The sequence below is a fragment of the Bison bison genome, unplaced genomic scaffold (assembly GCF_000754665.1).
Source record: "Bison bison bison isolate TAMUID 2011002044 unplaced genomic scaffold, Bison_UMD1.0 scf7180017864020, whole genome shotgun sequence".
NCBI lineage: Eukaryota > Metazoa > Chordata > Mammalia > Artiodactyla > Bovidae > Bison > Bison bison.
In genome coordinates this window covers 998,791-1,013,115 of record NW_011494592.1, presented here as the reverse complement: position 1 = coordinate 1,013,115, position 14,325 = coordinate 998,791, and the positions used below count along the sequence as shown (strand labels likewise).

Genomic DNA, 14,325 nt, shown 5'->3' with positions numbered 1-14,325 from the left:
TCTTCTTGGGGAATTGTCATGGTTCCCTAACCAGAAGCTCAGAGATAGATGTCCCCTAACAGTCAAAATACCTCATGTGGTCCGTGGACATCCTTGTGCAGAGATGCCTCTTTGGATGAAGGGTTGGGGAAGATGTGAGTCAGAAAAACAGGGTAGCTACTGGTTATTTAGGATGCTCAAGCTTGGAGTCAGGATAGCTGGTGGCTAAATGGAGACAGGCAAGTACTCTTTCTTCCTCTAAATCCAGAGACTTAGTACCTGAGCTGATGCACTGAAATCTCCTAACAATCCTAGCTGTGATGGATAGAGGGCATCCCAGGGTCACTGCAGCCTGGAGAGCCAGGACCACTCAGCCCTGACAGTGATGGGAGCTTCCATCTTGGGTTTTACAGCCCTGGAACATGCTTTTCCCATCCTTACTCTCAAATGTGCATCTAAGATAGGGTCTCAGGACAGTTTTTTTTTATACAGAATTCCAGGGGAAGGGAGAGAAATGGATAACGTATTTTCTTTCCCTCTTTCCCTACAAGACTAACTGCTGGACCACAGCCTCTCCACCATCTGGTCTACCTCATCCTCTTCACAGAAAGCCCTGAAGCCAACATGGCGTGCCCTATGTGTAAGTGGTGAATCACAAACCAGCTTGGAAATACTTCCATCTGGTCTCCCCAAAGAAATGGAGTACAAGGGTTTCTGTTTTGTAATTTAGAGTACAAGAAACCCTTGTAGTCCAGATTATTCATTCAAAATAAATAAGGAGTTCTAGAACTACTTATTTATTTTGATAAAGAGGGTAAATAAGAAATAATGTATTGATGACTGATTTATATATACTTTGTTTTATTACTACCCAGAGACTATCAATCAGCAAAAAGACAAGTCACTGATAATCCTAGAAAAAAGGGTGAATCTTGAAAGACTCTTGGGACTATGAGTGCATGTAGCTTCTTTCAGATGCATTGGTTCACAAACCAGCTCCTGCCCTATTTCCCTTCCCTTTTTCCAACAGCCACTCTTTGTCAGAGCAGTAAATCTACTCCTAGGAATCCTAGGAATCAAAGGCCTTTATTACCAGTTGCAATTGGAGTCCTAAAATTTACAATAACCTCATGTATATTTTGTGATTTTCTGTCTTCTGGCAGTGCAAGAATATCCCAGTTACCTTCACATTCGTGATTCTCGGCAGATGGTGTGGGTCGTAAAAGGAAATTCATTAATAGCAGTTCCTTCTAGCAACAACATTAAACCTGGTGAGTGACAATCAAAGCCATTGTGCTGCCCTTAAAGGGACATCAGCTCCACTGGGGATGGGGCCAAGCTTGTGTGAGCTTGGAAAGCATATTCTTGGGGATAGCTTCAGTGTCCTCAAGAAAGGCAGGAAAGGGCAAGATGGTTCCCTCACACTATCTGGAAAGGGTATGAGGAAAGAAGACCTGTACCCAGAAATGAGGGTGTGATGGATCTGGAGCTCTCCTTACCAAAAGAAAATGTCCTTGATTAAGAAGAGATTATTCATTCAATTAACAGCTGACCTTCTCCTTGGAATTTCTCTCTTCTAAATTTCAACCATTGCTACCTCTGTCCTTAAATTTAAACTGTTTCATCTTTCCATTACCATACCTGTATTTTTCAAATTTGGAGTCCTCTCTTCTAATAATAGGGGAATATTCCTTCTTCCCATCAATCCACTGCATGCCTATTATACCTCAATAAAGCTGGAAAAAAAGTCAATCCAAGTCAGCTTCTTTTCCTTTCTTGTTTGTTCCTTTGATGTTTGATTTCATTCCCCTTTCCCCTGGTTATTCTGTCTTTGTCTTCTTTCTAACTCTGATTAGACATGCACTAATGGAACATTTCCAGGCTTAATACTAAAAACCTCCTCTGGATTTGCACATTTCATTTCTACAAGTGTTCTATTTTCTTATGTGGTAATCTACATACTGTTCTCTGTACAGTCATAGTCAAGTACACAGCTTGTCTCCATTTCCCCACATGTCCATGCTTACATCAAACAATAAAACTTCTGAATTGTTCTTTGCCCACTCATCTCTAGCTTCTCTTTCCAGTCACCAGACTCATTTGTCTGTCCTCACTTTTTGTTCCTCAGTGGCTGCTGCTGCTAAGTCACTTCAGTCGTGTCCGACTCTGTGCGACCCCATAGACGGCAGCCCACCAAGCTCCCCTGTTCCTGGGATTCTCCAGGCAAGAACACTGGAGTGGGTTGCCATTTCCTTCTCCTCGGGGGCAGTCAGCATAATTTATTACTCTTTCTCGAACACTCTCTGTTCCGTCCTTTGGTAAGAATGTTCTATGTGGTTCACTGGCTCTTCTTTTGCACTCTACCTTCTGACTCCACTTTCTCTGTAAAATAGCCAAATGCTGGCAATTTTCAGAGCTCAATCTGTAACCATCACCCCACCACTCTGAAGGGACTCAGAGCTGGTTTCTTGGATTGACGTGTTGCCTCTTTATTCTGGCATTTATGCTTCCAACCCAGCTGTCTCCCCTGAAAATTTTACCTATGTCCTTTTTCGCTTCCATCTGACAGAAGATGATAGAGAGCAGAAGAGTGTGTATAGAGGGGCTTTGTGATCAAGTGTGAAAATGGCCTGGAATATTCCCATTCATAACCATTGGCTAAAATGGAGTCACATGACTTGTAGCTAACTGCAAGGGATGCTGGGAAATGTAGTCTAACTCTGTGTCCAGAGCCAAAATAAAAACAGATTTTGGCTAGTAGCTAGTGGCCTTTAAATTCCAACTATCATAGGGTGGATGTTCAGTGAATGTTTCCTGAACTGTTTGCTGAGCTGATGTACAGGTCTCTGTAACCCATTTCCTTTTGATGTCCTCTCAGACATCTCAGTGACAATAGTGGTAAAGAACCCGCCTGTCATTGAAGGAGATGTAGGAGATGAGGGTTCGATCCCTAGGTTGGAAAGATCCCCTGGAGGAGGGCATGGCAACCCACACCAGTATTCTTGTCTGAAGAATCCCTGGGACAGAAGACCCTGGTGGGCTACAGTGCATGGGGGTCACAGAGAGTCGGACATGACTGAAGTGACTTAGCATGCAGACATCTCTAACATCTATTCCAAAAGTGGAACTGTGGATCTGACTTCTCAAAACGGTTTGCAGACCCAGTCTTCCCCATCTTCTTCTTCACCTGTTCACTGGAGCCAGAAATACAGGAGGCATCCTTATTTCTTCTTTTCTTTGATCTCCATTTAATCCACCAGCAGAGACTGATGAGTCTGTGTGCAAAATAAGCCTTATTTCTAAGTTAATATCATCTTTCACTTGGAACACTGTATTACTTCCTCACTGCCCTCTCCCCCACTTCACTTGTGTAGCTTTGCATCCTATCTTCACGAACCATCAACAGTGACCTTCTTACCACATTAATTGAAGAATATTGTTTCCAAGTATTTGTGTTTTGGGGGTGGAAGTTTGGGGAAAGTGAGCAGTGAGGAGATCTGAGGCGCACCAATCTTATTTTTGGAGCCTGGAACTTACCGAGCTTCTTTCCATGTAAGGGTCTTAACATTTCCTTTCCCTGTCAACACTCTTCATCCAAACCCCTCCACCACCACATTCCTGTTTCTTCATTTACTGGCTTCCTCTTAGTGTTAAGTTCTTGGCTTGAACTTCACTCTGCTTTTTCGCTTCCTCTTTCTTGGTCTCTCTCCTACTGTCTCAGACCTTTGTCAGTTTCCCCAAAACAGGTGTTGCCACTTGTGGTTCTGGTCATTTCTCTGTTTCCATGGTTTAGTTTCATTTTCCATGGTGGCAATAACAATGTCTCTAGTTCTCAGCTAAGTCTCCAGAGCCTTGAGTGGGCACTCAACAAAGAATGTTGAATGGATAAATTCCCTTCTCCCTACCCAGAAGGATAGATGCAGAACATGCAGGCTCCTGGGAATCATCTGCTAAATTAGTTGAGAATTAAATTATACTGATAGTGACAGAAAATCCACTCAACTAGGAATTTATTAGGGGCTTCCCCAGTGGCTCAGTAGTAAGGAATCTGCTTCCCAATGCAGGAGATGTGGGTTTGATCCCAGGGTCAGGAAGAACCCCTGGAGGTGGGCATGGCAACCCACTCCCAGTATTCTTGCATGGGAAATCTCATGGACAGAGGAACCTGGCAGGCTTCAGTCCATGAGATTGCAAGAGAGTCAGACATAACTTGGTGACTAAACCATCCAGCAGGAATTAAATAAGATAGAAATTCCTTTCTTTCTCAGGGAAAAGAAGCCTGAGAAGGCAGACTAAGGCCCATAGGTGCCTCTGTAATGCCACCAGATTCCAAGGATTCTAGGGTTCTGCTTTACCATCTTCAAGATCACCATCACCACAATCTAGGTATAAAGACAGGGAATAAGAAGAAAGCTCCTTCCAACTGAGTGAACTCCTTTTAAAGAAGAACATTCTTAGAAATCCTACACAACATTCCACTCTTATCTCATGAGCTAAAACTAAGCATATGGTCAAAGTTAGCTGTAAGTGTGATGGGAAATTTATTTTTATTTTGGGGAAGTAATATATCCTGGTGACAGCTGGGGCTCTGATATTAAGGAAGAAATAGGAAATGGATTTCAGCCAACTGATGAAGGGTTTCTGACACATGGCTAGTGGGAGAAGACTTTGTGAGGGGGGCGTGTCCTGGCTGCTCATTATCCCCTAGATGTGAGTGTCAGACCAGAAGGAATGGCCTTTTCACTGCTTGGAGCCTGACACCTGTTTCCATTTTCCCTGTGTTTCCAGTCATTCTTTCCTTGATAGCATGTAGAGACATGGAATTCAATAAGGAAGGAAATGGTACTCCACATTACCTGGGAATCAAGGACAAAAATCTCTGTCTCTACTGTACAGAAATCCAGGGCTATCCCACTTTGCAGCTTAAGGTGAGTGGTTGTGCAGCTAATTAGAAGAGTACATTAATGAAAGGAACTTTCAATTTCATTTAATCTGTTACTGAATATAAGTAATAGGTTTGTATAATTCTACAGTAATAGAAGAACAGACTCTGTATGATTTCAATATCTTTAGACCATGACATTTTTGCACCTTGTTTTATGTCCCTGGATGATCCAGGGTCTCCTGGTTTATAGTCTATGGGAACTTGAATAGAATTTGTATCCTGCCACTGTGTGAAAATTGTATAATCTTAATTATGTTGAATTGGTCCATAATGCTTTTTGGGTATACTATATGCTTCTATTTTTCTGTCTATTCATTCTAATAACTTTTGAGAGTTTGATATTGAAATTCCAACTAAAAATCTTAATTTAATATTAAGAAGCTAGACATTACTTTGTCAACAAAGGTCCATCTAGTCAAGGCTAATGGTTTTTCCAGTAGTCATGTATGGATGTGAGAGTTGGACTATAAAGAAAGCTGAGCACTCAAGAATTGATGCTTTTGAACTGTGGTGTTGGAGAAGACTCTTGAGAGTCCCTTGACTGCAAGGAGATCCAACCAGTCCATCCTAAAGGAGATCAGTCCTGGGTGTTCATTGGAAGGACTGATGTTGAAGCTGAAACTCCAATACTTTGGCCACCTGATGCAAAGAGCTGACTCATTTGAAAAGACCCTGATGCTGGGAAAGATTGAGGGCAGGAAGAGAAGGGGACAAGAGAGAATGAGATGGTTGGATGGCATCACCGACTCAATGGACATGAGTTTGGGTAAAGTCCAGGAGTTGGTGATGGACAGGGAGGCCTGGCATGCTGTGGTTCATGAGGTCGCAAAGAGTTGGACACGACTGAGCCACTGAACTGAACTGAACTGAAAAATAATTGTAACATATGGTGGAATAATATGTAACTTTGTTCTGTATTTTCCAAGTGTCCTGTAAATATGTTATCATCCTTTCATGCTGCTGCTGCTGCTGCTAAGTCGCTTCAGTCATGTCCGACTCTGTGTGACCCCATAGACAGCAGCCCACCAGGCTCCTCTGTCCATGGGATTTTCCAGGCAAGAGTACTGGAGTGGGGTGCCATTGCCTTCTCCGCATCCTTTCATAATTTAGAAAATAAAAAAGAAAGAAGAAAACAAACAAACCAAAGAGAAACAGGTTTGCAATCCTGCATATTCACTATAAAGAAGAAAAGCTGACTTGATTCCCAAGTCAACACAAGGGACCTTTGGAAGGTGTAAGACTCATTTTACTGAAAGAGCTTACTCTGCAAGCCAGAGAATACATCCTTGAAAATGTTTCAGAATGGCCATTCTCAGTCCTCTTTAATCATCTCCCAGAGATCCTCTGAGGCTCTGGGATGCTTCCTCTGAAGTAAAGCTACTGAATGGCAGTGGAGACCAGAGGGGAGATTGTTAATTGGATTTGGTGGATGACACGCTTATGGTCCCCATTCTGAAAGTCAGATAGGTAGTTATGAATCCTCTGCTTCTGATGGAAGCTGTAATGTATAAACCCACTTGGAGGTGGGGAACCTCGTGAGACTGGCCTGAACCATCTGATGAGTGCATCCATGAAAGAGTTTACAACTCCTTCTCTTTTCAGGAAGGCAGTTCTGGTTCAAGGAATCAGAAACACCTCTTGTGATGGGATTCTGGGGTGGGGCCAAGAACTGGGAACCAGTGGATTGCCTGTGGCGTCCCCCTCTCATCTGCCTGTGTCCCTTACCGCTGTCCCTCTCTTTGTGGAAAGGGGACAGTGCCAGAGCTGAATTAGTTTATCTCCCTCCTCCCCAAAATCCTCTCTAACCAGCCTTTTTCGTACCTTCAGGAAGAAAATATCATGAATCTCTACAATAAGCCCAAAGGAGAGAAGTGCTTCCTCTTTTACCGCAATGATGAAGGCTCCACCGTTGTCTTTCAGTCTGTCTCCTACCCTGGCTGGTTCATTGCAACCTCCTCTGAGGCAGGGCACCCCGTTACCCTCACCAAGGAGAGGGGCACAGTCCAAAGCACGAATTACTACTTAGAGGGTGGACTCTAAATCCAGTCTGGGCTCTGGGTGGCTGAATCCAGTTCAGAGGATCAAGCAGTCAGAGGTTCTTCTGTTTGAAAACACAACAGATCATCTTAAGAGACCACCGTACATGGATGCCCATCAACAGCCTACCTCATTCTCACCACCTCAAAACCACCTCCTCTTCTAGATACCCTCTAGATGTGTTGCTGTTGTTTAGTCACTAAGTTGTGTCCGACTCTTTTGTGACCCCATGGACTATAGCCTGCCAGGCTCCTCTGTCCATGGGATTTCCCAGGCAAAATATTGGAGTGGGTTGGCATTTCCTCCTCCAGGGGATCGAACCTGCATATCCCACATTGGCCAGCAAATTCGCTGAACCACTAGGGAAGCCCACCCTCTAGATAATCTCTAGATAATTTCTAGATACACTGTGTCCCCCACTTGCACGTCATTTCTTCTTTCTTGATCTTGTCCCATCATCCTAGTTGCCAAGTCCAGTTAAATCCACTCCCAAATCCTTACAACCTCTCTTGCTATTCCTTCTGCCAACCCATAGCCTGGAAATGTGACTTCCAAACATATAATCCTATCAATAAAAGATATTAATAATTCTATGCATGCTTATTATAAATATTGTAACATGAACTCCAAAAGATGAATCTAAAGGGTAAGGCAGATGTAAAATAAAAATATCACAAGTCTTGATAGTCATGATGAACTCATAGTATCATTAGTTAATAATTTGATACACAGTATACAATTCAGTTAAGATTAATTGTTAACCACAGTGGATGTAAATCAATCTGTATTTCAAAGAATCACTAATAGCAGTTTATACTTTTTTCAAGCATCAACTATGACATTTTCTTGTTATTATTCCTGTTTCCTAGACTTTTAGGGGGACATTCAAACACAAGTTTCTTTATTCTGATGCTTTTAAACCAGTTGTCCATTTTGTGAGGATTACTTTAGTTAACGCTTGTAGTAAAATTTATGAATTCACTCAACCAGAGACACGTAAATTGCAGGTTTTATAATGCCCTGAATATGAATGTGAGCATATCAGGTTTTCTTCCTTCAGGAAACCTTGCCCTTCTTGGTATATGATGAACAGGCATATTGGGCTTTTCAATGACTGGGAACCCTTCACCAATGGGGGAGAGCGGGTAGGGGAATTTCAGCTCTGTAGTCCAAATGATTCCTCAGAGGGTCCAAGCAGGATTGAGTCATAGTCACCCATGGGAGTGTTGAGCTCAGGAACACCTCCTTGCATTGGTTTCCTTCATTTCCCTGCTTCAGTTTCTCTAGCTCCCATTCTTATTCCTTCAGATCATTTCTCATCATTTCAAAATAGACAGATGGAGAAAGAGAGGAGGGACAAGATGGCAGAGTGGAAGGACCTTGAGCTCACATCCTATCATGACAGATGGAGAGAGCTCTATCAGTTTTATTTCCCTTGTTTCAGTCTCTGAAACACTGGTTTCTATGACTTTTTCCTCCAGCCTTTGAGATACTCTAATATTCAAATTTTTGATGCTGTTGTTGTACTTTTATTCTTTTTTTTTTTAATTTTTTCTTCTATTTACTTGGACATAGGCATTAAAAATAATCTTATTTATTTTTGTTTGCAATGGGTCTTCATTATGCAACGGCTTTTTCTCTAGTAGTGGGGAGGGGTTTTACTCTTTGTCGCTGTGTAGGGGCTTCTCATCATGGTGGCTCCTCTTGGTGTGGAGCACAGGCTGTAGGGCACTTGGGCTTCAGTAGTTGCAGCTCTCAGGCTCTAGAGCACAGGCTCAATAATTGTGGTGCACTGGCTTAGTTGCTCCGTGGCACGTGGGATCTTCCCCTACCAAGGATCAAAACTGTGTCTCCTGCATTGACAGGCAGATTCTTATCCACTGAGCCACCAGGGAAGGCCATGACTAGATGATCTTACTTGTTATGAACTTAAATTCCAAATGGATAGCGATGATTTGATCTGGCCCAGAGCTTTTGTTGGAACTCCAGATTTGCACTTACAACTACCAGCTTGGATATTCTCCGAACCTGCAAATTGAGCATGTCCTAAGGAGCACCCTTGATCCTTGCCCGATATGCCTATTCCCACAGCCAGTCTTTTCCATCTCAGTTACTCAAGATAGAAACCTGGGAGTCATCCTGGATTTTCCTCTCCCTAAAGACCTACATCCAACCCATCAAGTCTATTCACCAAGAAGCCTACCTTCAAAGTACATCTCAAATCCACCCGTCCCTCTCCAACTTCTCTGCCATCCACCACTGGATATCTGGAAACCACTGTAACTCACCAGTCCTGTGCATCTGCCTCCTGACTGGTGACCTCCATCTACCACTCCATCTATCTGTTAAATCAGTTCTCTGTGAGCCAGCAAGGATTATCTCCATAAATGGAAATTCAATTATGTCATTCCAGTGTTTAGAATTCTTTGATGTTTCCACTTGCAGTTAGAATGAAATGCAAATTCATTTATAAAAATTTGCTTATTGTTAAATGTTTTAATTGGTGGAAAGTTGCTTTACAATGTTGTGTTGGTTTCTGCCATGGAACAATTCAAATCAGTCATATTTAGGCTGATAGATAGATAGATAGGCTTCCCTGATGGCTCAGTGGTAAAGAATCTGTCTGCAATGAAGGAGACCCCAGTTCCATCCCTGGGTTGGAAAGATCCTCTGGAGCAGGGCATGGCAACCCACTCTAGTACTCTTGCCTAGAGCATCCCATGGACAGAGGAGCCTGGCAGGCTGAAGTCCATAGGGTCACACAGAATCAGACATGATTGAAGCAACTAAGCAGCATACACACACACACACACACACACACACACACACACTCCCCTTTGAGCCTCCCTCCCTGCCCTCCATCCCACTCCTCTAGGTCATTTCAGAGCATCAGGCTGGGCTCCCTGAGTTATGCAGAGACTTTTGACTATCTATTTTACACATGACCTACATCCAACCCATATATATGCTTTATCATGTGTATATATGTCAATGCTACTTTCTCAGTTCGCCCCCTCCCCCATCTTCCCTCACTGTGTCCACAAGTCCATTCTCTGCTAGGTTCATCAGTATCATCTTTCTGGATTCCATATATATGTGTTAATATACAATGCTTGTTTTTCTCTTTCTGACTTACTTCACTCTGTGTAAGAGGCTCTAGGTTCATCCACCTCACTACAACTGACTCAAATTTGTTCCTTTGTATGACTGAATAATGTTCCATTTATATATTTATCCATTAATCTGTTGATGGACAACTAGATTGCTTCCATGTCCTAGCTATTGTAAATATTGCTGCAGTGAACATTGGTGTACAAGTGTCTTGTAGAATTGTGGTTTTCTCAGGGCCTATGCCCCGTAGTGGGATTGCTGGGTCATGTGTGTGAAAGTGCTATGTCAATTCAGTCATGTCTGACTCTTTGAGACCCTATGTGCTGCAGCCCATCAGGCTCCTGTGTCCATGGGATTTCCCAGGCAAGAATACTGGAGTGGCTTACCTTGCCCTCCTCCAGGGACGTTCCCGACCCAGGGATCGAACCCATGTCTCTTATGTCTATGTGCATTGGCAGCCAGATTCTTTACCACTACCCCAACCTGGGAAGCCCTTGCTGGTCATATGGTAGATTTATAGTTTTTAGAGGTATCTCCATACAGTTCCCCATAGTGATTGTATCAGTTCCTTTTTCTCCACATTCTCTCCAGTATTTATCATTTGTAGATTTTTTTGATGATGGCCATTCTGACTGGTGTGAGGTGATACCTCATTGTAGTTTGAATTTTCACGAAATGCAAATTCTTTACCATAGTTTACAGGTTTGACTGGATGGTCTGGCCCCTGATGGCCCAACACTACTTTCAGATCAGTTTCTCCATTGCCATCTTCAGTCATGCTAATCTTTCAGTTCTTTGAATATGCTGAGTCCTTTACAGCCCCTGGACCTTTGCATATGCTATGCTCATGTACATTCCTGTTACCTGTATTGGCTTATTCTCTCTCTTTGCCTTTCTGGCTCCTTCAGGTTATTTCCTTATATGTCACCTCCTCAAGAGGCCTTCCCTAACCACCATGTCTGAAGAAAACTGCTTCTTCTACCTCCTGAAATTTCCTTTCTCCTGTTTCTTTTTCTTCACATGATTCATAATGACTTTATTTGCTTTTGTCTTTCTCTCCTTCCCTCTTTGCAGTATAAAATCCTTGATTGGTGGGAAGTAATGTTTGTCTAGTTCACCATTACAGCCCCAGCTCCTAGCACCATGTCTGTGTCAAATAAATAAATATATTGAACAAATTAATTATTAATTAATTGCTAAATGAATGAATAAATGGGGAGCCGACTTTCTCCCCAGGCAGTTCACCCTCCCCAGGCAGTTCACCTTCCCCAGAAAAACTAGTCTCATCCAGAATAAAACACACCTTCCTGTCCCCAATTCTTGATGTCACAGAGAAGACAGGTCTCATGTCTATACAAGTGCTTCCTCTTTATGAAGGTGGCTCCATGGCCCTCTGTGATCTCCATTTGTTAACAAGGCTGTTGCCCCAGAATCATATCTCTGCCTCTCCCTCAAATGGAAATCAACTGCATGTAAGTGATATACAGTATTTATTTTTGTCTGACTTATTTCACTTAGCCTAATACACTCCAAGTTCACTGATGTTGCTACAAATGGCAAAATTGCATTTTTTATTGTTGAGTAGTATTTCATTTTATACACACACACACACACATACACACATAAATATATGTTCCACAACTTCTTTATCCATTCATCTTTTGATGGACTCTTATGGTGTTTCTATGTTTTGGCTACTGTAAATAATGATGCTATGAATAATGGGATGCGCATACCCTTTCCAATTAGTGTTTTTGTCTTTTTAATGGCTATGTATTCAGGAGCAGAATTGCTGGAATTGGCAGTCCTATTTTTAGTTTTCTGAGGAACTTCCATACTGTTTTCCGCAGTGGCTTAAGAAGTCACATTTCTAATAGTTTATGGTTTAAAAAGTGAAAAAGCAGGAGTCACTCGAGAAGGGGGATGTCGTGTGTTTCCGTTGCTGTGTATTTTGTGTTAAGGCTTTGTCTGTGTCCTGTTATCCCAGGCTGATGAGTGATTGGGCTATTTAACTCTTTTAAATGGATCAGTGGTAAAGAACCTGCCTGCAATGCAGGAGATGTGGGTTCAATCCCTGGGTCAGGAAGACCCCCTGGAGAAGGAAATGGCAACCCACTCCAATATTCTTGCCTGGGAAATCCCACAGACAGAGGAGCCTGGTGGGCTCCAGTCCATGGGGCCGCAGAGTCAGACAAGGCCTGAAGCAACTGAACAACAACAAGTCTCTCTGTGTCTTCTTGCTGGAGGTCCTCTTTTTATTCCTGAAGGGAAGGATGGAATGTAGGACAACCTATGAGGCCTAGGAGAGCACTGACTCATGGAAAGTCGACTCGTCAGCAGTGTGTGGGGGTTGGGGTCTCAGAGCCTGTGAGGCCAGGGTAGGACCCCGAGCCCTTCCCAATCCACCATTTGCTCTGAACCTTGGCTGCAAGGGCTGGAGAGACTGTTCTGAGGTGGGCCAGGAGGTGAGCATCACAGAAGGCGAGCAAGTCCACCTGCTTAGAATTTCCTAGTTTCTGGCTCTGGGTCAGCATTTTCTCCCTGTCCCACACTGGGACAGCAAGGAACAAGTAGGGGGAATTGTCTAGTCCTCTCTTAGAGATCAGTGTCTCCAAACCTGTCTGCTCCCTGAGGGTCCAAGGCAAGTTCAGGGTCAAGGTCCTTCAATGTTCTCTTTATCTGTCTCCAGTCCTGCCTCTTCCCAGCCTTGCTGTGGGGAGCATGGTCCCACCAAGACGTGTATGACCGAGTCCCTCTGCCGTCCACCTGAATCCACCACAACAATGTTGTCTACCACAACATTGTTAATTGGCTATGCTCCAATGTAAAGTAAGAATTAAAAAAAAATAATTAAAAGGAAAGAAAAAGAAAATGCTGGCATCTTCCACCTTCATTAATCTCTGGAAAACCTTACAATTTGCAGGCCTTGGGAATTGGGAAAGGGGCTTTGGAAAAAGACATGAGCCAGAACTTCAATCTTGGAAGACATGTATCTCTCTTCTGCATCTTGATGGAGGGATGTTGAGTCCATTCTCATGGACCAGGATGCCCACAGGTGGCCTGCCCTGGGCTCTGAGGAGCTGGGGACCTGTCAGGTGGGGATGCTTTCCCCCTGAACCCCTCCATCCTCCTTGCAGAGAGCTCCCAATTTCAAATGGGACAAGATCTGGGCCCCTGACTCAGGGCAGTCCCACAAAATACTTCTGTCATTTAAAGTCTTTATTTTCACCATTCAGGGGATTTCTCTTTTTTTTTTCCCTTGAGCAACTAATTGGAAAAGGTATATGCATCCCGAATTCATAGCATCATTATTCACAGTAGCCAAAACATGGAAACGAAAACAACACAAGTGTCTGTCAAAAGATGAATGGATAAAGAAGTTGTGGAATATATATATGTGTGTGTGTGTGTCTATATAGATATACAGTGGAATACTGCTCAACAATAAGACTGCCCAACGAGAAGCAGTTGTCCCTTTGATTCCTGCACAGGCTTAGTCCCTCATCAGCACCCACCACATATCAAAAACACAACAGTGATCATGGGATCTGGTGGCAGCAGCTTCACAGCACAACTGGGCTGGGGGGCCCAGACACCAGTGTGAATCAGCGTCTCTGTGGTCTCCTGGGCATGGCAGCCTGTCTTACGGATTCTGTTCTCTGAGCGAATCAGGACTGGCTTCTGGGCTTTTAGCTAGGGAAGCATGTGGAGGCTTCTCTTCTTAGAAAGCTGCTTGCTGGTGAGGCTCTGGGTAGGGAGATGACAGCCACGGCATAGCTCAGACTGCTCAGAGCTGCTCAAGGGAAAAAAAGCAGGAGAAATCCCCCGAATGGTGAAAATAAAGACATTAAATGACAGAAATATTTTGTGGGACTGCCCTGAGTCAGGGGCCCAGATCTTGTCCCATTTGAAATTGGGAGCTCTCTGCAAGGAGGATGGAGGGGTTCAGGGGGAAAGCATCCCCACCTGACAGGTCCCCAGCTCCTCAGAGCCCAGGGCAGGCCACCTGTGGGCATCCTGGTCCATGAGAATGGACTCAACATCCCTCCATCAAGATGCAGAAGAGAGATACATGTCTTCCAAGATTGAAGTTCTGGCTCATGTCTTTTTCCAAAGCCCCTTTCCCAATTCCCAAGGCCTGCAAAATGTAAGGTTTTCTAGAGATTAATGAAGGTGGAAGATGCCAGCATTTTTTTTTTCTTTCCTTTTAATTCCTTTAAAAATTTTATTTTACTTTGGAACATAGCCGATTA

The 14,325-nt window shown here is 43.4% G+C and overlaps 1 protein-coding gene across 1 annotated transcript; it reads left to right on the top strand.

Moving 5' to 3' along the window:
• The first annotated feature begins 603 nt into the window (after positions 1–603).
• On the top strand, positions 604–6,964 carry IL36B (interleukin 36, beta). The gene is made up of 4 exons (XM_010834128.1): positions 604–619; positions 1,143–1,250; positions 4,768–4,907; positions 6,752–6,964. Exons 1-4 carry the CDS (start codon positions 604–606, stop codon positions 6,962–6,964), a joined length of 477 nt encoding a protein of 158 aa, XP_010832430.1.
• The last annotated feature ends 7,361 nt before the right edge of the window (positions 6,965–14,325 follow it).